Source organism: Nansenia antarctica (assembly GCF_963989245.1).
Source record: "Nansenia antarctica genome assembly, chromosome: 1".
Taxonomy (NCBI): domain Eukaryota; kingdom Metazoa; phylum Chordata; class Actinopteri; order Argentiniformes; family Microstomatidae; genus Nansenia; species Nansenia antarctica.
Window position 1 is genome coordinate 72,100,759 of NC_137674.1, and position 25,257 is coordinate 72,126,015.

At 46.7% G+C, this 25,257-nt stretch overlaps 2 protein-coding genes across 2 annotated transcripts in view; one reads left to right on the forward strand and one right to left on the reverse strand.

The window, feature by feature from the left end:
• Positions 1 to 496: 496 nt before the first annotated feature.
• immp1l (inner mitochondrial membrane peptidase subunit 1) lies at positions 497 to 9,251 on the reverse strand. Its single transcript, XM_080538542.1, has 5 exons — positions 9,144 to 9,251; positions 8,759 to 8,847; positions 8,116 to 8,242; positions 3,324 to 3,434; positions 497 to 588 (listed from the first exon to the last, which is right to left on the reverse strand). The coding sequence occupies exons 1-5, from the start codon at positions 9,246 to 9,248 to the stop codon at positions 517 to 519; spliced, it is 504 nt and encodes a 167-aa protein (XP_080394668.1). The 5' UTR covers positions 9,249 to 9,251; the 3' UTR covers positions 497 to 516.
• A 12,919-nt stretch (positions 9,252 to 22,170) lies between these two features.
• elp4 (elongator acetyltransferase complex subunit 4) overlaps positions 22,171 to 25,257 on the forward strand; it is a gene marked incomplete at its 5' end in the record, with an annotated part of 67,002 nt that continues 63,915 nt past the window's right edge. Inside the window, 2 exons of the mRNA XM_080525898.1 lie at positions 22,171 to 22,351; positions 22,995 to 23,030. Of these exons, the coding sequence (XP_080382024.1) occupies positions 22,171 to 22,351; positions 22,995 to 23,030 (217 nt within the window). The remainder of the gene's footprint in view (positions 22,352 to 22,994; positions 23,031 to 25,257) is intronic.

Below are 25,257 nucleotides of genomic sequence, written 5' to 3' on the forward strand. Positions count from 1 at the left end.
ATCAGGAAGATGATGTGGTCAGTTGTTGGGTCCAGGGATGATTTCTTCAGCTTCAACACAAACACGTTGAATCACTAACGTCAAACTAGAGGGCAGAAGGACAATTCCCATTCCCATTCCCCTGTCTCTCTCCCACCCCACCCCCCCTCCCTCCCTCTCTTCCATTAGCATCTCCACAGAGGCAGGGCTTTGCTCCCTCCTCACGCGATGCTGTTCTTACTGTGCCAGGCCCCCCCCCCCCCCCCCCCCGCTACAGCCAACACTGTAAACCCCAGATAACAAGGCCTTGTAAGTTATGAAATAGTAAAATCAAACCTGCAGATGAAGTATGCATGGGGTTGAAGTGGTTTTTCACTTGACTCAAAGAGAATCTTCAAAAACAAGACCCCCCCCCCATCCAACTACAGTTTGTTGGTTGTAAAATAATATCTGGCAAAAGATAACCGATATGGATAAATATGATTTTAATCAAAAAATATTACAAAAAATTGTTTATGTACACAGTTGATGGGGGACTCAGTCACTCCGTTTTATGATCCTTCCGGTCGGGCATTCAGCTAGGACACCAAAATTATGTGGAGGCCAAAGCTGGAGAAAGAACGAGAAAAGAAACAGAGAACGTAGGGTTAAAAGGGTAATAGACCCTCTCGTAAAAGACAAACAAACAACATTATCCATTACCCAATATGTTTATCATTACTACTCTAACAATCTCACTTCCTGGACACGCTTGGTAACATGGATTTTAATCATGTGTGTGTGTGTGTGTGTGTGTGTGAGTCAGGGTTTCCGTTAACCGGTAATTCCCGGACATTGTCCGGTAAAAGTTGTTGAAGTCCGACAATTTGAAAACTCGTCGGACATAAATGTCCGGTGAAAATAATTCCCTCTAAGCACAATTTGAATACAATTCGCTAAAGTTCACATTCTGATTCCTTCTATTTTAAAAAAGACGAATATATAGGCTATGTATTTATTTTATTATGATATGATTTGACACCGGCATGATGATGACTCCTAATGTGTAGGCTGCCTATGCGAAACAGCGGTTGTTTCCGGTGTGCGCTATAACTCGTGCACAATCGAGTCGAGGCAGAGAGGAGGATAGCGATGTTTCTCTCTGTGATAGTGTGATTATGCAAGCCTTTTCTGAAAGGGATGAGAACCCGATTGTTTCAGCTTCTCCCAGGGAGAAAGTGGTAGAGTTACCATCCTCCCCGAGTCCTACCATACCATCCGCTGACAGCCTATCTCTGCCTGTAACCGGCGAGCGATTGCGTGTCGCTCAAGTAGCTGATCAGTCATTAAACAAATGTTTTTTACATGCAGCTAGTGAGGAATCTGAAATAGGGGGCAACGTAGTTTATTTCCTTAACGATGGGATATTAATGCGTAAATGGTCTCCTCCTAATGCAAATGGTTGTGAGTGGAATACTGTAAAACAAGTGGTTGTGCCTGTGGGTTATAGACAACAGGTGTTATCTGTAGCACATGAGAGCCAGTGGTCAGGACATTTAGGTATAACTAAAACTTATCAGCTGATATTGAAACATTTCTTTTGGCCCGGACTGAAGGCGGATGTTGCCAAGCACTGCCGCTGTTGCCATACTTGTCAGATGGCGGGTAAGCCTAATCAATCCATTCCACCCGCACCATTGCATCCCATTCCTGCTATAGGGGAGCCATTTGAACGTGTAATAATTGATTGTGTTGGACCTTTGCCTAGGACTAAAAGTGGAAGTCAGTATTTGCTTACTATTATGTGCGCTGCTACTCGTTTTCCCGAAGCTGTTCCGTTGCGTAACATATCAGCCAGCTCAGTGGTGAAAGCTTTAACAACGTTTTTTTCCACATTCGGTCTTCCTCTTGTTATACAATCTGACCAGGGCACTAACTTTCAGTCTAAGCTTTTCAAACAAGCCCTAAGAACGTTAGGGGTACGATGTCACGCCAGAAGCCTACATGCTTGCACTGTTCAATAAAATGTTATACATCTAGACATTGTGGTATTTCTTTATATACGTATCCCAGCCTGCCTATTGTTTCTCAATAAACAGTTATGTTCTCCTCATTGACATACTCCCGAGTCCGATTAAGTATGATTTGACAGGCAGCTAAACGAAATGCCTTCCCAACCAGCGAGACCTGGTTATAGAAATGACGTTGTTTTATTGATAAAAAAAAGGGTAAAACTGGAAAGAGAAAATAGAAAACTCACATTAATCCCAAACAATTTAACAAACTTCAGTTAACGTAATGTGAAGTCTGTTCATTGATCGATGCTGTCTGTTCAGTTCCCAGTGAGGCGCCCGTTCAGCGCTGGACATAATGGCATAGCGCGCATGCGAATCATGTTATATTATTATATATTATATAGCTCGCATCTAATCGTATCGGATGAGAAATAGACATTAAATGGCATATATAGGCCGCTACACAACAGTAATCACCGCGACAAACAGCTATATATTTTTTTTTTTTTTTTTTTTTTTTTTTTTTTTTTTTTTATATTTTAATATGATGACCGGAATATATCACGTTTGTCCGGTAAATCAAAATCTTCCCGGACACGATGTCCGGCGGCAATTTTTTCTAACGGAAACCCTGGTGTGAGTGTGAGTGTGAGTGTGAGTGTGAGTGTGAGTGTGTGTGTGAGTGTGAGTGTGAGTGTGAGTGTGAGTGTGAGTGTGACTGTGTGTGTGTGTGTGTGTGTGTGTGTGTGTGTGTGTGTGAGTGTGTCTTGTTATTTCTGTCGGTCGGTCGTCGTCGGATCTCCAGCGGACCACTGCCGTCCAGTCACACTGACAGAAAGTGGGTCCACCTCTTTTCCAGGGTCATGGTTGCTATGACACCAGGTGGCATGACAACATGGCAGAATGGAAAGCTAGACGATATGGTTGAACCTTGGCTGATCAGACAGACTTTCCTGGTGTGTTTAATGTGTGTTTAATGTGAAATCAGGGGATATTATAGGATCCGTCAAATATCAAACATGGGGAATTGGGTCAGTAGAGGAACGTCAAATGACTTCCTTGGTGGGACCCAACACACACACACACTCACACACACACACACACACACACTACTGTACATGTACACACACACACACACATGCTACTATATACACACACTAAATCAGGTGTCCAAGAGAACAGTTGCCGCCTCTGCCACTATAGCCACTATCAGGACTTTGACCTTCAAAATGGGGTCCTGATATTGAAAAACAAAAGGCACAGATTGTCGATTGTTGGACGGACCGGATCAGACCGCTGTGCTGGTGTGAAAGGTGGAGAGGTGGGCTGAGCGATGTCCCCCAGGGTTACCTTTAAACAGACGCGTCCTCGTATCAGGGCGTAGGGAATCGGGCCGTAGCTCCTGGAGTCCGTGGAATTCCGGAGGTTATCCCCTTCCAGCCACACGTGTCCTTTCGGAACCTAGGACACGTCACCACGTGGGGGGGGGGGGGGGGGTTTGGGGGGAGATGGGAGAGAAAGATGGAAAAATGTTGCAGTCACACACAAAACGGTCCCCCTGACCTCATAGCTCTTTTTAACTTTGTTTACATGTAGGAGTGAGACACTCCCCCCCTCTGCTCCGTGACGGGAGGGGAGGGAGGGAGGGAGGCACCACCTCACCCAGCACCCCCAGCCCACAAACCCTCCCCCTCCTCACCCTAGGTTAACGTGAACCTCTCTTGTCCTTCTCTGACCTCCGTGCAGCCTTAGGAGAGAGGGGGTCATGGGTAATGGGGCGGGGTCACGGGGGGATTTAGAGAGACTTCAAACAGGGTCATTAGGCTGTTGGCTGAGACGTGCCCCCCTCTTACCCAGGGAGGGCAGATAGAGGGGGGGGGGGAGAGAGGCGGGGGAGAGAGAGAGAGAAGAGAGAGGGGGGGGAGAGAGAGAGAGAGGGAGGGAGGGGAGGGAGGGAGAGGGAGGCAGGGGGAGAGGGAGAGAGAGACAGGGAGAGAGAGGGAGAGCGAGAGGGAGAGAGGGAGAGAGAGAGAGAGGGAGCGAGAGAGAGGGAGATAGGGAGGGAGAGAGAGAGTGAGAGAGAGAGGGAGCGAGAGAGAGGGGGAGGGAGAGAGAGAGAGAGACAGAGAGAGAGAGAGAGAGGGAGAGGGAGAGGCCCGGCCGTGGTTAGCAGCAGCGGTCGGTGGGTCTCTCTCTCTCCACCACGGGCTGACCTACCAGTGGGGCGGTCGGCGGAGCGAGCGCTAATCCACAGTGACACCAATTATGATTAATCTCGTCACTTTAGGAGAGTAGGCTTGTCAAGGCCCTAATTAAGTGCGCTTGTCCCCCCTATATGTGCAGACAGGATCAACAACACATTATATTGTCATAATGGGCATCACAATTCCGCGGGTTTCTATTTTCGTGTTGGCCTAACTTTTGTAACGGCCAAAGTCTTCAGTTAGGAGAGAGAGAGAGAGAGGGGAAGATTACGGAGGAGAGAGGACGTCACCGACTTGTTTGTCGTGTTCCGAATCGCCCCCCCCCCCCCCTCCCCTCACCGCCGTCCCGAATTTTTGCACGTTCCGGTTTTTTGCACCGTGCGTTGTGCCTTTTGCGTCGTTTCGAATATATTCATATTCGATAATTGAGACGGATGATCTGACGTAATCCGGGAGGCAGTGACATGCCGACCTAACGCAAGGTAAACAGCGATAACGACCCAAACGCAAAAATGAATATCATTAAAGGAGTCATCTGAGAGGCATATGTCAGCATGCCGGATTCCCACCATTACACCTCATTAACATGGAACCATATGCCGGGCTCCCAAGCACGGGGCGTGGGGGGGGGGGCATTTGCCGCCGTTTTGTCATCTGTTAGACCATGACTCCCCCCCCACCGCCTCCCCGCCCCTCCCCACACTTCAACCCGTCCTCCATCTTAAAGGCTGGAGACAGTAGACCAGGGGTGTGATCACACACACACAATCGTATCCAGGTCGAATTGTATGTTCACACACATACAGTAAGTCCCAGTTATCATCGGTGCTTTTTTTAGTCCAGAGGTAGGTTTTTAGGCTTAACAGGAACCCAAGGGGGATTCTGGGTAGACTACATTTCACGGTGATGAAACTTTAGGCACCGTGGGGGTACATGTACAATACATATACTGTAGAACCAATCTAGAGCCAAGGTGGGTTAGGTCAGTTCTGTTCAGACAGGGTGAGTCTGCTAACAAGGTCAATCAATTTTTGGTCGAACTGAGGGTCAATGTAGAGTGACCACAGAAACACAGACATGTGCACGCACGCGCACGCACGCACACACTCCACTGAAGGTCTGATTGATTTTAAGGCTCATAAACTAATTACTCTGAGCAGAGCATTCCAGAGTGAGCCTTTAGTTTAGCCAGACACAGGGTTAAGCAAAGCAGCTCCACACAGATCTATTGTGAGCCACCACCAGGCTACCAACCACAGTAATGGATTGGTTGTTGTTTGGGAAGGCCGCAGCAATCTGATCTGCTAGGATGTGGGAAACATACACAGTGCAAAGGATTTGCATCTTCCCTTACAGGTCTCCTGAGGGCAAAAGCTGTAAAAAAATGTAAAAAAAAAACACACATAGTAGGCCAGCCAAACCCCCAATCAAATGGAGAGAGTTTGGGGGGAATTTCACAAAAAAAACATCCTTCTACCCTTGACTTTCATCCTTAAACCGGTGGAACTGTTCACCCTTATTTTTTAACATTAAATGTAAGCTTCCCCCCGGGCGATAACCACATTAGTCAGTTGACGTTTCTGTTACATGAACAGATATAAAAGAGCCAAGTATTGATTGAGTCGAGTGACGGACGGGGGGAGGGGGGATAAGCAGCTCTGTGAGTGACGGACACATTGGGAGGAATTTTTCCCGATTTGTTTATCCATATCTCCCTCTAAGACTCCGTGTACTCGCCCGACTCTCTCCCCTCAGTCACCAGTCAGACACAACGTTCAACGTTCGACGTTCAGCGTTCAGCCAGCCCCGCCGTAATCAACAACACATTGTTTCCAGCGAGTGTTCCAAGGATCAGGTCGGACCCAAAACGCTTGAGCTGTTGAGGATTTAGAGGGCTGAGGAGGGTTTGATGGTGTCAGCCTGCGGGCCCCTGTGGCGTTACGTGAGTGATGGAACCCGTTCTGCGGTGGTGCAGCGCCCCGGTTGGCACCAGCCCATTGTGTACCTGTCAGCGGGGGAGGTGTCGAGGACTGCAACCTGAGATCACCCCTCTAAACCCTCTGCTCATTAGGCTAACGCGATGGGAGCTAGCTAGCTGTAGGGGTGGCTCTCACCTCCCTCTCTGTTTCCACCTTTCTTTCTTTCTGTCTCTCTCCTTCTGTGTCTGTGTGTCTGTGTGTGTGTGTGTGTGTGTGTGTGTGTGTGTGTGTCTGTGTCTGTGTGTGTCTGTCTGTGTGTCTGTGTGTCTGTCTGCCTCCCTGCCTTTCCCTCTCTCTCCCTCCGTCCGTCCGTCCGTCACACAAACACTATTTTCCTCTCTCTCTCTCACTAGTATCAAATTGTGGATCGAGTGTCATTGTTTTGACATAATCCCTCAGACAAAGAAACGATTCCGTAAGAGGTGACAGCCCAATTTGTCTCTTGTCTTAATGGCAGGGGAGAACCAGCCTGTCTGTCAGGGCGGGGGGGGGGGGTTGGAGGTGATGAAAGGGTTCTTTTTCCCCGCCGCCAAAATGGACGCGCAGCACACGGTCTACGCACACGCACGGCACTCATATGTAGCGCCCAAACCCACACCAACTCCCACACACACGCACCCCACACCCACACGCCTGGGGGAGGCCAAATGTTTGCGCTTTGCCAAAAGTATTCTCGCAGTTATGTTCGCTGTCACACAAGAACTCACATTTCATTAGCACCAAAACCAACCCTGTTGACAGACAATTTGCCGCGCGGCTGTGAAAGGGGGAACTACCTTAACAGAGGAGAGAGACCCATAAACAACTAGACTAGACCTCTATCAGACGTTATGGCCTCGTTCAGTAGAGGACGTGTGGTAAACAACGGGGAGGACTAACAACATTACATCCCTCGGAAAATGGAAAGAAAAATGTATATGTGTGTATGCCACCGCCTGTCTTTTACTGAGTCACTCACGTCTCAGAGAGAGGCCTTCTTCACCTTCGGCTTGCTTGAACGAGGATGAAACCTGCCTCCTTACCTTGTCTAGGTAGGTCTCCCAAGAGAGGAGACCTGTTCCCCGGAGGACCGTGACTTCCTCTTTGGTTTCCTGCATGCCTGTACATCCTGTCTCCACGTCCTGCGTATGACGGAAACCTTGTTCCGTTTCACCCCGAAATTGTTGTTGAAGAAATACACACACACGCGCTCTCGCTCTCTCTCTCACACACGCACGCACACGCACACGCACACGCACACGCACACACACACACACACACACACACACACACACACACACACACACACACACACACACACACACACACACACACACACACACACACACACCCCTATCCATCAGCCTGTCCAGTCGGCTGTCACTAACAGTAACAGGCTTCAGAGAGATTGCAGACCTGAGCTGTGGGTGGGAGAGTTGTAATAGAAAAGCGATGACAGTGGTTTCACCAGCAGAACCCCCCCTGCCCACCCCTGCTCACACTCCCGATTCATGACTGTTCTGAGGAAATAGTAGTTGTTGTCGAAAGCTGATATTTTGACCAAGGACAAGAGCCGGACGCGTGACGGGTCTAGACTGTAAACGACGGCAGTATTCCGCACAGCACACCGCACACTGAGGAGCCCGGGGAAATGAGCAGAAAATAGCTTTTACCTCGGTACCGTCTGTCATTTTAGCGACATAGCAAACTCAATACGCTAGGCGTCTCGTGGGCTAAATCCTTCATTCGTTCAGGACGTAGCGACCATGTTAGCGGTTTCTTTTCAAACACTCATCTCTCATTCACCTCCATTGTGGTGCAACTGTCCAGAATGTGAATGAAGGCCGGATTCTCCAAGTCTCAATTTACCTGGTAAAATAAAAGGTAAACAAAATGTGTGTGTGTGGAAAAAGGCCGGGGGGGGGGGGTGGTTGCGTGACTGTTTTTCTTCCGGGGAGAATGAGGGGAATGAATACTCACAAACGTGTGGGTCTTGAAAATGTCGGAGGGCCCACTGGTGCACACTTTGTCTCCCTCCAACCCGATGACCCGCTTACAGATGTTCATGTGCGGGTCGTAGGGACTCTTGGCGATGACGATGTCGCCTCTGGGGACAGACGACAGAGAAGACAGAAAATTATTTTTCTAATGATTGGGGGAATCCCCCCCCTCCTGTTAGGACACGAGTCGACCACACATTGAGGGGTGGGAACGCTGAAATCCGAATCTAAGAATCTACGAATCAGAACCTTTTCACGAACGCTAACTCTAGTTCTACAGTAGGTTTGTGCTTCTAATTTAACAGCCGTGGGTGGGGTCATTTGACCCTGTGAGTAATGTTTTTTAAATATCTTTGCACTTTCAGGACCCTCCTTTCATGACTTTTCTTAGATATGTGCGTTCTACCACCCAGTATCCTTACATTTTCAAAATCACATCACACAGTTTTTCTGTGTAGGAAACAGGCTAATTTACAAGGCGGCCAACTAGTGGTCGTTGTGTGGAAATAGCAGCTTCCCATTGTAAAGACTATGGTCATTTGACCCCCACTCTTGGGAAAGTAGGTAAAAAAGGCACAGCTGTTCTAGTGTTAAGCTCACTGAACGTCAAACAGAGAACGCACTTCTCGATCCTGTAGAGGTGTCGGCTCAGCCGCTCCGAGAAGACCACGTCGTGGTTGATGATGGTGGGCTCCATGGACGGACCGGAGCACTGTGGGATAGATCGCACAGGAAGACAAACAAACGTCAAAAGGGCCACGTCAACAGATAAACGCAGGGTTGCAAAAACATTTCGCTAATTTCCAAATTGTCCGTACGGGTTTCGATACGGAAACGTTGGAAATGATCGGGATGTTTTCCCAAACTTACGGGAATTTCGGAACCCTGTGTTTGGGAAGTTTTGGGAAACTTCCCGATTATTTCGAAACCCGTACGGAAGAACATTGGAAATGATCGGAAAAAGTTTCCCAAACTCGCTGTAGGGACACACAGGCGTACTTTACCTACCGCCACAAACTCCCCCAGGTACTCGAAGGCGCAGTGGGCGATGCAGCCGTACTGGACGCTGTAGGCAGCAAAGCCCAGGGTCTTCCCCAGCGCACGGCGGAACATCTCGCCACCTGAAACCACACACACACACACACACACACACACACACACGGACGCACAGGCGCACGCACGCACACACACGCCACAAACACGCACACACACGTGCGCCCACACACAAACACACACACATACCATTTCAGTTCAGGGTCAGGTCGGAGGGATGGAAGTGTATCCTTCGTCAGACGCCACAATAACAACACCTGACGGGGGGAGGGAGGGAGGTGAGAGATGGGGCAGGGGGGGGGGGGGGTGCCCGCCTGCCTATCAGGAGGCTCGTTATGGGATGGATCTCACCCTGCCTGGTGTTTCATTCTCAGGGGCTCTGCAGCCGGTTGACACCAGAAACAGAACCCCCCCCCCCCCCCTTACCCCACCCCCCCGAACCTTTGACCCTGCCTGGTGTGAGATGGCCCAATCGACACCTCGCTCGCTAGGTGATGCAGAAACATAGGAGCGGCCTAGCGGCTACAGACACAAACACACACACACACAGTTAAGCGAGTGCCATGGAAACGGAATGCCGGGGTCTTTGTTGACCACCACACACACACACACACACACACACACACTGGCACCATAACAGATAACAGTGTGTCGTCTGAACAAACATGGCAGCACCACTCAGGGTATTGACTTTTACTCCCCGCAACCTGCCGGATGTGAGTCAACCTTTACTCACACTGTCCACACACACACACACACACACACACACACAGATAGACAGACAGAAAGACACACACACACACACACACAGACAGATAGATAGAAAGACACACACACGCAGACAGACAGACAGACACAGACACACAGACACACACACACACATATACAGACATACACACAGACAGACATACACACAGACAGACAGACCCACACACACAGACAGACAGACACACACACACACACACACACACACACACACACACTGACAGATAGACACACACACACACATGCAAACACGCACACAATACACACACACACACACACACACACAGACACACACACACACACACACACTCTTTCTTCATCCTAGACTCTAGAGGAAGGTTAGATGTCTGTCTCCCCTCCCTGCCTGGTCTGCCAGTCCTCCCTGTCTCCATCCTTCTGTCTCTCTTTCATCCCCCTCTCTCTCTCTCTCCCTCTCTCTCCATGCCTCCCATCCCACCCATGGCACTATTAACTAAACCTAGCAGAGCGGAAACCCAAGAGCCCAAATCTCCCTGGAGCTCTGGGAATGACTTCCCAAAGCTGGACATGGATTAGAACCCCCGCCCCGCCACATAAACCAGCCCCCCCACCCCCCCCCCCAGGTCCCCAACAGACTGGGTGTCAGGTGGCTCTCTCTACCCCTACCGAAAAGGTGTTACCCCTAATCCCATTACCCAGCAACACAGACACACACACACACACACACACACACACACACCTTTATCCCACATCCCTCCACACCATCTGATAAGATGAATGTCAGATGAATGCGGAGACCGAGAGGTGTTGCTTCCTTATGATAATGAATTAATGCTCAAGGTAGACAATGAAGATAGATTTATTCCCATACAGCGCTGGGCAGCCTCTCAATACACACGGCAAGCAACGGTGAGAGACTCGCTCCTAATGACACTTTGTAGCGGCCTTATATGCTAGATTTTCCGCTGACACCGGAAACAGCTGTCCCTTGCCAATCATCGGTCACCCGTCATACATGTTTACATACTAAAGTTAGAAGCTAGCTTGCCTCTGCTTCCCTACCATAACGGTTTGTTTGTTCCGGTCACCAGTTACCTGACTCTCAGTCAGCTGACCGTTCGTTCCCAAATATACTGATCTATTGACCCCAGTACCCATATAAGTCTACCACCTGGCTGACCACCACAAGGCTCCACTGTCCTTATATCCCAACTGGTCCCCATCTCTATATTTGGCTCAGGTCCAGTTACAGAAACGCATGCTGACTCAGAGTGGTCAGTTTCTGTCCTGAGAGTGGACACACTTAAAGTATGTTTAAGGTTACACAATGAGTATTGCAATATTTGATAGGCACACAGCATCTTGCACATAGCTACACAAAACGCATCATATCAGCTCACTCTTTTTTGTCTTCTCTAATGGACAGTAACTTTAATTATTTCTCTTTCTTTCCCCATGGTTGAGATCCCGCATTCCTCCCCCGGAATCGTCTTTAAATGACTTTTCCCATGGACAAATGCAAGTTCCCAGTCATGTGGCCTGACAAAGTGAACAAACATCTCACTCCACAATTGACTTGGCATGAGTAAAAGGTCACTTTGTGGTTAACTACTCTGATTAATAATCACCTCCTTTGGATAAAAACCTTTGTTGTTTAAAGGAGAAAATATCCAAATAGGTTTCTCATTGCTATGTCTAACTACTCATTACAAATGCAGTAGGTATCATTTCCATCATTAATTCAAATCACATGTTTTTCCATAGTTTGTTACATAATTATACATTTTTAACAAATAGGGATATCGTCAATCCTTTTCTTTAGGTGTCTTCGATATCCTCGGTCGATCTTCAACAGAGGGACCATCATGCTTTTCCGGTCGCAATGAGGCACTATCTGAGACGCTGGAACATTGTTGTCTTTCGCCTTCTCGTCCTCTTGTATTGTTGCTGTGTTATTGAGAGACTCACAGTAGAAATTATTTCATTCACCATCATGCTGCTTGCTCAAATGTTTTAACAGTGTTATTGAAACTCTAAATCCTTACCCCCTACTTTTCTCTCCCCTATTGTTCTATGTCCCCATTGTCTGATCTTAAAGGTTTACTCCTGTTGTGGTGAATACGTACAACAATTGTCAACAAACTGGCAAACTCCTGCAACTGAGTCTAGTGCGCTATTTGGTTTAACTCCCTGGATGTCACGACGCATGCGAACAAGATTAGTGTCAGAGTCTTCAGTTAAAGTAAAGTCTGTTTCGTTAGTTAACACCCAGAGCGTATACAGAACCGATAGAATTGTGGCCATCCATCTTATGCACAACGAGGCCAGGATCACATGGTGTCTCCCGTCACGCATCGTCTGTCCGGTATCTCTTGTCCTAGTTTCAATCTTAATTCACAACAACATCAAGAATAATTGTTAATAGCAGAGATAGTCATCATTATGGTACTGAAATCAGTAATCGTTTCATAATACGTGTTTTCCCCTTTGCTTGGTTCTCATCGTCAGAGTTGAGAGTGGGTTGGGCCCCCTGTGGTCCCCCCCATCTAGTGAGTTATGCACTTGCCTGCTGAGACATTTTTAGATACAGGGATTGCACAATCGTTAAGTACAGGTAGACAGACATTTAGTTTCTCTCAAATGGTTGACTCGTCCTTCCTCAATGCTCCTAGAGGAAACAAAAGGATTTGTCATTTGAAGTTCATGCCATGGGTATTCAAACTAGGACGTGTGTTGTGAAAAACCGTGAACCGTCCCTTTAATATCCAAATCAGTTCTTCAATACTTAGTTTATTTACTGTCAATGTGCAATCTGAGTCAATTCCCATAAGCATACTTTTAATGAGGTAGATAGGTTCTATTCTACCCGTATGTTAAAAATTCTGATCACAATCGTTACTGATGGCTTGAATACTTCCCCGTTGGTCTATGTACACTATGAGCTTATTTTGCATTAAGGTTTAAATTTGCTGTGAACATTTAAATGTTCTATCCCTCTCTTATAGTCAAATATTTCTCAGTCAATCACCCGTCGGTTTTAGTAGATTTATCAGAGACACTCTTGAGTCAGTGTGAATGGTTCTTTATCATAAATGTTGCATCAATGTGTAATGCTCGTGCATTCAGCTGTTGGCCGATTAACACTGTTGATTGTGTAAAATACCGTCATATTCGTATGTGTAATTGCTTTATCAAAGTCTGTAGTCTGTCATGTCATTATCATGTTTCCGCTTTCAAACAGAAAAACAACATTTTCGTTTACAGTTACACAGAGAATTATCATTTGTGGTTTCCCCTTTCTCTCATCCGTCAATCGTTCACTGTCATTTCAGCCCCCACTTCTGTTAGATCGGCCCTCAGCAACGCCCCCGTTGTTAGTCCGTCGCTCATTTTCCCTGCAGTTTCTCGGTTCTGTCAGGAGATAGAATTGGCAAGAGTTGTGTTGTCCGTTCGGGATTATTCATCAATCAAAATGTCACATATTCCTCTTTGCTTGTGTGAACATCAACAGTCATCAATGCATGTCTCTGTTTACTAAGTAAATTCAAATGTTACGTTTACTGAGTCAATGCAGAATTGTATGATAATTACAATAAGAGACAACTACATTTTCATGTCTAACACTTCTATGTGTTCTCTGCGTGTCTGTGTCACCGAGCTGCGTCTTGTTTGCAAGGGCAGTTCTATTAATAGTGTTGTTTCAGAGCGTCGTCCCTGGTGCAGCGTTGTGGAGCACAAGTGCACTCGTGTCTCTTACCACCTTTTGCTGTTTGTGCTAAGCTATTTAGCTTGTCCTGAAAATACAATAGTTATTCATTTCACTCTTTATCATTTGTTTACAATATGTTAATCAATACAAGGATTATTATTACTTAACTCAATGATTTCCCTATAACTCTATCACTCGACATGCTTCACGTAAGACTTCATTACCCATAATGCTTAGTATTCATTCCAACCCTCTAGGTCCGCGTATTGCGCCAGCTCCAAGACTTGTGGTTGGTATCGCTTATTAAACAATCCCAAAGCTTCTAATTCCCTTATTCGTTTTTCAATCAATGCTGGTGTCATTGAGAAAATGTCTGGTGTCGATAATTTGAAGTTTTTCGACTTGTCTCCAATACCATCTAGGATCATATTTGTAAAGAATGCGTTAGGTTTGTCATCTAATTCCAAATTCGCCTTCTCTCTCCAGGTATTTTGGAATCTGATTACAAAGTCAGACATTGTTTCATTAGGCTTACGTTTACAGTTCAGAATTTGTGAGATATCACGGTTTTGACTGGCATGTTCGTTTAGAAATTTGGTTAATTGTTCAATATGAGTCACTTTGTGTTGTTTATTAAACCATGGGAATCGTTCATTAATTGTATTACCTCTACATGGCCCATCATTATCTTCATTCAAAGTTTCACAAGCATTTATCAAAGTATCAATTTCAACATCTGGCATTAACGTGATCAGAATGTATCTTAAATCCGTGCCATTCAAATTACCATGTAGCAACATTGTTTCATACCAATTTATGAATCCTTTTGGGTTAATCAAGGGTCTGGGTGCGTCGACTATGATTGCAGATACGTCGGTTAGGGTTAATGGTTTATACAGTACTTTCTCCTCTATATTTAACAATGGTGCCTGCACCCGAACCACGCTGCGTATCACAGTCTGCTCCGCCTGTTCCGGCTGTACAGGAGGAGAAACGCTCTGTATCTCCTTTACCTTGGGTATAGGGTTAAACCTATTGTGTTCCTTCTTTCTGACAATATTACCAGGCCATTGATTAGACATTATTACCCATGCTTGATAGACTTCTTTCATGTAATCAATATCCCATAATGGGTCGCAAATGCTTTTGTTTGATATCAAATATTCATCAATAATCTTTAGTTTATTCTTTTCAAAACTCCCGATACTTGGGAAATTATCGTCACTCCATTCCGCAATCTTTGTTAGAAATGGTTCTGCATAGAATGGTCCTAATTTAAGTAAAATCCATCCTTTTGGTGTCACTGTATCAGTGTATTTTATCGGAATATCAATTATGTGTGGATCAATTTCCAATAGTTTCTTAATAGATTTCTTTTCCCCTTGTGGCAAGTCCCTAACCGACTTGTACTTAATAATCCGTTTTTCACAATTTGCTGTCCTAGACATTCGATTCCCCATGTTTGATTAATTACACTGCACACAATGTTAGTAAAAAGGAATTCTTTTATCTAAATTGTCTCGTTAGAGCTTTATAGTTACACCATTCGTGTCATATACTTTAATTCAGTCTGTTGCATTGCGTCTCATCAAGGTCACTTAATCCACGTCTCATCTGTTCTCTCCTGTCTCAATAAATCAATCTTGTCACTCAAATCTGTTGCGCTCTAACATTAACACAAATACCGTATCCGTTCAACTTCTTATCGTCCTACAACTGTCTTTTTACCGCTGACCTATATCTTTCATTATAATAAACCCACATTATTAGACCACTTAAACACTTTCTTTGAATCACACTTCAAATTACATACCATAACCACTTGCGTGTCAATACCTTATTCATTTAACCATCTTAATCAACATTCTACTTCATAGTTTCAATTGACTCAAGCGTGCTGCAGTTCACCTTATTTCCTGTCAAATACCTCAATATGTCTGTACCTTACAGATAAACAAATGTCTGTACCTTACAGATAAAACATAAATAAAAACCCACGGAATGCCCAATTCCGTTTAATCAATTCTTCTATGAATTAATCAATATCCAGTGTCAGTATTAATCTCCTCCAGAGTGACACCTAGCATCTCTGTCCTTTATAACGTATCCTATATGTGGATCAATGACCTTCAATGTACACAGCAATACTCAAGCTTTAATATTTAGTCAATTTTAATCATTGGCCCCCCCATCATCAAATTCATCCCCTTTCCTTCATTCAAGGAAAAAAATTACAGGTTTTTTTTTTCTCTAGAACAACAATTCAGGTTAAGCACACAACCACACTGGTTTATCTGCCTTACCTGTCTCGCTGAATCTAGGATCCTGTTCGTTAAACGCCAATTTGATAAGATGAATGTCAGATGAATGCGGAGACCGAGAGGTGTTGCTTCCTTATGATAATGAATTAATGCTCAAGGTAGACAATGAAGATAGATTTATTCCCATACAGCGCTGGGCAGCCTCTCAATACACACGGCAAGCAACGGTGAGAGACTCGCTCCTAATGACACTTTGTAGCGGCCTTATATGCTAGATTTTCCGCTGACACCGGAAACAGCTGTCCCTTGCCAATCATCGGTCACCCGTCATACATGTTTACATACTAAAGTTAGAAGCTAGCTTGCCTCTGCTTCCCTACCATAACGGTTTGTTTGTTCCGGTCACCAGTTACCTGACTCTCAGTCAGCTGACCGTTCGTTCCCAAATATACTGATCTATTGACCCCAGTACCCATATAAGTCTACCACCTGGCTGACCACCACAAGGCTCCACTGTCCTTATATCCCAACTGGTCCCCATCTCTATATTTGGCTCAGGTCCAGTTACAGAAACGCATGCTGACTCAGAGTGGTCAGTTTCTGTCCTGAGAGTGGACACACTTAAAGTATGTTTAAGGTTACACAATGAGTATTGCAATATTTGATAGGCACACAGCATCTTGCACATAGCTACACAAAACGCATCATATCACCATCCATCCTTCATGCCTATTGCATACACCCCTCTCTCTCTCTCTCCTCACCAATCTCTCCCCCAGTCACCCCCCCCCCCCACAATCACTCTAACCCTAAAACCCTTTCATCTTCCGGCCCCTACACCTTCATATCCTCTGTCCCCCCACCTCCTCATCCTCTCCACACTCCTCTGTCCCTCACTGTCTCACTCCCCACGGCTGATACGGTATCACTGGGCAGCACTAAGCCCCCCTGATTCTAGGAGCCCCCCTTCCGCAGCCACAGCCTGGCTCCAGGGTCCCACCCTCCACTCTCCTCCCTTCACCCTCCACTCTCCACCCCCTACCCTCACCCTCCAGCCTCCACCCTCTACCCTCCACCCTCCACCCTCTACCCTCCAGCCTCCAGCCTCCACCCTCCACGAGCCCCGGTTCCGTCACAGCCGAGGGTCAGAGATTTCACAAATCATCAAATCATATATGACGATCAGCACCGCAACAAGCCCCTATCTGTTCCTCATCGTCCCCCACGACCCAGCGGACGACCCCCCACCCCCCCGCATCCCCCCACCCCCAGACACACCGCTCCGACAGTATCTGTGTTTTCATCCCCCCATTCCTGTGTGCATCCATGGTAGGTAGGGAGGGATTAGGGGACTTTGCATAATAAGATCACACGGCCAGTGGCTGATATCAAGAGAGGGCCCATATGCAGCCGCCTGGTTTTGCTGCGGCACCCTCTGTCACTGATATTGTGTGTGTGTGTGTGTGTGTGTGTGTGTGTGTGTGTGTATGCGTGTGTGTGTGTGAGTGAGAGAGAATGCACGTGTGTGTGTGTGTGTGTGTGTGAGTGAGTGAGTACACGTGTTTACGGTGTGCACACAAGTGTGTGTGTGTGTGTGTGTGTGTGTGTGAGTACATGTGTTTACAGTGTGCACATAAGTGTGTGTGTGTGTGTGTGTGTGAGTGAGTGAAAATGCGTCCACGTGTGTGTGTGTGTGTCTGTGTGTGTCCGGGAGCTGCCGGGACTCCGAATTGACATTCAGCACGACAAGGTGGACACGTCCGCAGAGACCTCCGATTGGATCTCTGTCACCCCCTCATATCCTGCCTCATATCCCCCCTCATATCCCCCCGCGAGTGTGTAGAACACTAACCCTAACCATCTTCCTCTAACACCCTGGGTGTGTGTAGAACACTAACCCTAACCATCTTCCTCTAACACCCTGTGTGTGTGTGTGTGTGTGTTGGGGGGCTTTAGTAGTGACATTAATTGAACGCTGTATTACAGCTGGAAATTAACCCAAAGTCTCTCTGTTAATCCAGGATTACACGGCCAACATGTTCCCCGGGAAAACAAAAGGGAGTCGGCAGCGCGGGCCTCTCAGCAGAACCATCTGTGGCCGCTGGCCCTCCTACGGTCCCGGGCCCAACGCGACAGAGGGGAGGAGGGGGGGCGGGGTGGGGGATGGATCCCAGACCGACCGGCCTGCCAATGGAAAACCACCCCATTGTGTGTGAGGAGTTTTTAACTCTGTGATCCTCTTAACCGTTCACTCGCGCCGACGACGTTCCTCTGGAAATCACAGGGGGGCAGCTGGGAAACTAACGTTATCGTCGACGAGGGACCGCGGTAGAAAAACCGTTGACGCGTCGGAGAGGAAGAGACAGGAACGAGACAGAGAAGGGAGTGAGTGTGTGTGTGTGTTGTTTATGGACAATAAGGAAGTTATTGTAAGCGGACGCCTCTCACTAACGACGCCGTACTGTGGGGGGGCAACCGAGAGCAGGGGAGATCGTAACGACCGTAAGGTCGAATGAAGAAACACGGTACAGTGAGCTTCCGCTGGGAATCGCTAGGCCTGGTTCCTCTGGCCTGAGAGGTCTGACTCTGGTGACACCAGTCAATTGTCAACGACACCCAGGCTATTTCAACCACAAAGGGAGTCCTGATGGCCCCCCCCCCCCGAAATTAGAAAAACATGGGCTGAGAGAGAGGGGCTGGGCCGCTGGAGTGCTAAGAGGCTTACAAGGCCCCCATGTCAGATATGACCATTCTCCCTGAGGAGCCCAGATGGGAGGGGAGTCGGAGGAGAGGAGAGGAGAGGAGAGGGGAGGCAGTGGGGGGGGGGGATGAATCCCACCTCTGATGTCTTCTCTCTGGGCACCAGAAGGCAGCAGAGGGTGGCTCGCTGATCTCCGCGAAAAAGCTAAAGCAGGAGGCTCCATTTGATCTCAATGTGGGATAGAAAAAAAAACGGGGAAGGCTTCCGGATGACCGGGGAGGAGGAGGAGGACGGGGGGGGGGTTTCTCTGTGCAACTATCAGTCCAATCAGAGCTAATCCTGCTGATTTAGACACAGACACCTGGCTGGATCAAGGAGTGACAGATGCCAAAGACACAAGTCACACAACCCCACTATATCTAACCATCTAACCTACCCCCTCTCTCCTCCTCCGCTCCCCCCAGCAGAGACCCGATTGAAGCCGCTGATCTCTGCATTGCTCCTTTCAACGTTGCTAACGGCAACACAGCCGTGAAACAGCTGAGCGGGGTGACTATTCGAGGAGGCAGGGGCTTAACGCCTTGCAATCAATGGGGTCGGACGGACGGAGCAAATAATAGCCAACTGATATGAATACAACTGCCTCGGATTCAAAAGGAAGTTTGGCTCGAGGCCCCTTACAATGACACGGAATGGAAAATGGAGTGACTAAGCTTTATTGTATTGACCGATGACTCTTTGCGCGGGGCTGGCGTGGCGGTGGTGTTGAGAGAGAGAGAGAGAGTTGTTGACAGATCTGGTCGGGCTTCATATCGGTTTCACAATTGAGTTTGTGTTTTGACTATTAAGGCCGCCCCTCCTCTCCGCCCCCCGAGCCGACACCACCCCGCCCGAACCACGCATCGCGTCAGAAGAATAGGGCCTACCCCTCAGCTGGCCACGCATTGTATTTATCGCCACGTCGTTTTGAAACCTAATCTAAACATTCACAAATAGGTTAACAGGACATGCTAAATAAAGAGTGTAAAAGTAGCATATTATGCCAGGCTCATATTCCAGCTGCTGGAAACTCACATGCTAAAAATACATAACGTTTGGAAATGTGCTACAAAAAAAAGGACATGAATAAAAACCCTACCCCTCTAATTGTCCATGCACCCCAAGACTATTAGTTTCCTTTCGAGGCTAACCAAACAAACACAGAGCACGTTGACGGCAATCTGACTTCCCCCCCCCGGACACAGCCATTCTACTCCTTCTCCCTGTTAGCCACCCTTAGCCAGCTGAGTATGACAGGGGGGACCAAAACAAAGCACTCAGGAAAAGCATGACATGTTATGACTGTGGCTATTATATAGCACAATCAGATACGCTGATCGATAAAACTGACAACATTGAAATAATAGAGCAGGGGACGGATGACACATAGAAATACGGGGTAGATGTTATTTTCTTTCAATTAGCGGCCACAGATTGGACTTGGATGCTGTTTACAGGACCGTAGGGCCACGGAGGGGTTAAACTGGGATTCGGGATGTAGGCTTGGTGGAAATGGGTTGATTTCCCCTCTGACCTTATCTTCTCCTACAAGTTTGATAGAATTTTCCACTGTATTTCAACCTCCCCAAAAAAAACATAAAAAAAAAAACTTTGACCACAGCAGTATCCTCCTTTTGAGATGTGCCTCTCGTTTGCCTCCTATAGGCTTTGCACAACACCCAGTATTGTCACTGTCAGTATCTCGCTATAGTCCCTGGGTCTCCTGTCAGCGCCCGTTAAGCTCAAAGTGCTGTCAAAACAACAGGACCGGCTCTGCTAAGAGCAATTCGTAAAGTGAGCAGTTGGCGGTCCCTCCACCGTGTATCCTGTGCTGCCTCAGTCCTTTTCACCCACCACATAGACACACAGCCTCCCTATGGGTGAGTGGTAGTAGGCCCATTCTAGTGCTGGGTTGGACCGCAGTACCTCTGTGACCTGTACTGGGTCTATGTGGCAGGCAAGGGTCAGAGGTAGCACTCATTGTGTGTTGTCTTATGCCTGAGGGCTGGGGTCAGACCTGGACCTCGGGGGACAAACGGACACAGCCCCTAACAGGGCCTGGTATCACAGCACCAGGAAGGGCCAGAGGTTAACGAAGAGTCTTGACCTACTTGTTTCCACAACGGTACATTAGTTGAGTCTAGACAAAGGGGAATTATCATAGTAATGTTAAACACCCAAAACACTGGTAAAAACATGGTTTGTACAGTTACCTACTGGTCTTATACTGTATAGGCTATGTCCCGCCAAACCACAAGTGATATTGTTCCACATCACCTCTGTTGCAAAAACTCGGCTTAAAGATACGTTAATCTGTTACATTGCCACCCCCCAATTGACAGCCCATGACATGTCATCACCTTGGCTCTGCCCCATGGTCACATGACCAAAAACAAGCCTAATCCCATTTGCTGGGCAAATCCTCATGCCATTAATTGGTCAGTTCTGGAAGATTCTTTCAACATTATGGTTGACTGATGAAGTGGTATTATTCCTAAGAAGTGGTCCTTATCATGGAAAAATAAAGTCCCTACAACCAAAAATATTTGTTATAATAGGCTACTTGTCTTGGATATCAAACATGCTGGAATGATGAATATATATCCATGTAGCTAGGCTATATGTTCATGTGTTGACACAAATATGACCATTACTACAACTAACCTAAAACAGGTTTATTTTGACATAATGACAATTTACATGATTACATTGCATATGGGAAAAACTACGTAGTAGCCTATCTTAAATTTAAAAAGGTTATTCCATAACATAGGAGCTAGGGCTATTTGGTGGGAGAAGTTTGACGCAAGAATGACAGGATTTCAATAACAGGATGTGTAGGCTATGTTTAGCAATATGATTTCTAGAGTCGAGGCTGATTGCATAGTGTGTTTTTAAAACATTAAGATATTATGTGAGCGCACTGATTTAGTGGCCGATTGATTGATTTAGTGGTCTATTGTTGTTTTGTCGCGAATAGTTAATCGTTTAAACAAGCGTCTTGTTCGGTAACTTTTATCTGCCCGAAAGGTCAGACATGTAATCTCCAACTGTCAATCACACTTACACAATCAAGCTTATTTTAACATGATCAAGCATTCAAATGACAAGCTGTCGGGAATATTCATATCGAATCCATGTAGGCTACCTAAGCCCTTCTATGTATTAGAGATGGAGAATGGGAGGCTGGACTCATTCATTGCTTGCAGCAGCACTGGATATGGATGCGTCAAAACGCGCACTGAGAGGTGGTCACATATGAACCGCTCCTTTCTCATACTCGACAATGCAATCAACTCACCGCTTCACAATCCCGTACGGTTTGGACAGTAATGTTGATACAGATACAGCATTTACACACAACTGCCCTTTGCTTTGACAGCTGGGATAAACACAGACTGCGAGGTTTGACAGCACCAACCAAAAGACCGCGTCTGTGATTGGCTGCGAGAGCAACAATCCCGTCTCCGATTGGCTCAACGAGATCCACAACATCAACATTCGTTACACGGGATAAAAAAGAAAAACATGGCGGCCCCCAAGAGGAACGTGGATAAACACACCGGAGCACGTTTACCGTGCAGCAATACCACGAGTTTTCAGAAGAAATCAAGAAGTAAACTCGTTTCGATACCTGGCACCAGACCCTCGGTCCAAAACGGACAGCTGATTGTTTCTACAGGTGTCACGTCGCTCGACTATGTGATCGGTCAGTTTGCCACTAACGTTGACTTATTAATCCATGCACAACACCCTGAACTGTTTAGTAATCTAACACCTGATATTGTTGCCGTTGATATGACTGCATGTCTCCTGCCTTACTGAGTCCAAACGTGCAAGATGAACTCACTGGCAGCTGTCAGTGTATCAGACAGCAAGCATGTCCTCCAGGCCCCAGCACTACTGTACTGTAGATACCTGCCCCTCCCTCTATGTTGTATATCCATGTGAATACCCATTCACTCATCAGTGATATATATATATATATATATATATATATATATATATATATATAAGGCTATTACACAATATCAATATGGAGATACGTATGTGAGTAAATAAACTGTTATCAGAGGCTACTGAACAGAACAAAATCAAAGTGTGTTCTGTTCAGTAGCCTCTGATGACAGCTTATTTACTCACATACGCATCTCATCTAAAACACACTGACTTCATCTGTATGATAAGTGGGCAGACAAAACTGTGCAGCCTACTTGTTGCTTGCCTTAGTGAACAGCAATGCGATGCAATTGACATCAGTGAGATGTGTGTTGATGCTCTATATTGTGCTGGATTAAAGACTATCTGCCTACCAATACATTGTTTCAATTGTTTCATCCTGTTGTTTATAGGTGGTGGGTTAGCAGTTGGAACACTACTTCTCATCGGTAAGCATCACTTCAAGTAATAATGAATCATTCATTTTAAGGGTAAACATACTATTTAATTGTTTTGCTAGCCATTTTTCTCTGATCGTTGACTTTCTGTAGCCTGGCTTTGTGTTGTATAACGGACACATTTCCCCATGGCAGCAGACCTAGACTTTGAATGCATTTTTACTGTCACCTTATTCTTGTTAGTTTGGTCAACAGACAAACTGTGCTTCTCACCTGCTTTGTTTCAGCAGAGATAGTGGAGCGATGGACAAATAGTAACCAGACACCTGGTGGGTGTTCCATCAATGTCACTAAAGGAAAATCTAGGCTTATTTTGTCTCGTGAGATTAAAATAAACATGGATAGCGACGTTGATGGAATACCCCCTCCTGCACTGTAAGTCCTTTATAAACAATGCACTCCAGCATGTGTGGCTAAGTTAAAATCTTGTTACCCAGAAAATGAGTCAGCCTATTTCCTTTCCCATTGGTTCAGGTGTGCTTGTAAACGCAGGCTGTATGCAACATAGCGTATGAAGCATATTAATTAGTAGAAAATGAACAAACCAATGAACGGAACACCACAGTCAACTTATCACGAAAAGAACCAGCAGACACACAGAACAGCAAGAACACAGCACTCTTTTAGCATCGTTATCACTGTTATTCCTCATCTTCATCATCGTCTTCATCATCATCATCATCATCATCTACGGGGTACCCTATGGATCTGTGCATTATTGTGACAACCCTCACAGAATCAACAGACGGTCCTGTCATAGATGTTTAACCTTTTGTATTTACATTACTGTAGGCCGACAAACATGACAGAGTGAGTCGCGCTACCCGGTCACGTCTCTTCACTATACTGGCTCCCCCGCTGGTGGAACGAGCTTCCCACTGCTGTCAGGACTGCAGAGTCACTACCTAACTTCCTATCTTGACTGAAGACCTCCATCTCTTCAGGCTTACACCTGAACTGTCCCTCCTGAGACATCTACTACCCCCCCTGTATTGTTTTCCCAGTGTCCCAAAAAATCGAGCACGACGACTGCCAATGGCTCCAAGCCTGAGCATAGCTTATTCTTTCCTGCTATGACTGGGTGGATGGATGATTCACTGAAATCTCACCCACCTCTATCCTGCTGATTTAGAATGTATTTGTACTGTATGCGATCTCACTGGTGGTAAAGTCATAGCAGCAGCTCACTATGGCACACTGCAGCAGACAGGGAAACAGACTGCATTTATATAGCGCCTTTATCCAAAGCGCTTTACAACGGCCTCTCATTCACCCATTCACACACCAATGGCGGCAAGCTACCATGAAAGGGGCCGGCCCTCTCACTGGGAGCAATTTTGGGGTTCAGTGTCTTGCCCAAGGACACTTCGACATGTGCCAGCCGGGGCTCGAACCGCCAGTCTGCCAACCTTACGATCATTAGACGGCGGTTCTACCTCCTGCGCCACAGCCGCCTCGGATAATGATGATCCGAGGGCTGCTGGTGAGCATCCCAGAGGTAGACATACGGCCACTGTGCCTTAAGCAAAACCCGCTGAACCTGAATGAACCTGTACATGCCCAGCTGTGTTAAGGTGAGCCTTGCAGGATGAGAGATAAGAGAGTCTTCCACTGTGTGTGTTGTTGTTGTCGTCAGTGGTTAGAGGCAGTGTGCTGGTTGACGGTGAGGCGGAGGTAGTCTTGTATCCCATTGAAGCTGTCATTTGTGTGTGTACCAACTGATGGTATTGCGTTGCCCTTTAATTCGTCCCCAGATCGAGGTGATAGTCAGTGATTACACACTAACGCGTTCTTCACTTCCATTTTGCGAATCAACGCACGGTCGGCTTCACCTGGTAATGAGAGACACGGTGAAGGTGAAGTGTGTGTGTGTGTGTGTGTGTGTGTGTGTGTGTGTGTGTGTGTGTGTGTGTGTGTGTGTGCGCGTGCGTGCGTGCGTGTGTGTATGTGTGTGTGTGCACGTACCCGCGAGCGTATGTGTGTGTGTGTGTGTGTGTGTGTGTGTGTGTGTGTGTGTGTGTGACTGTGTGTGTGTGTACTGTATATGCACTTATGTGTTGCAGAGCTGTCTCCTGCCCCCCCTCTCTCATAGCTGAGGTTGTTTGTGAGACAGACAGACAGAATGATCAGACTGGTCCAAGGCTGTCCATCCCCATCTTCCAGAGGGGGGTGAGCCATGCTATGGCTGCTGTCTATTTTCATCTCTGCATTCTTTAGG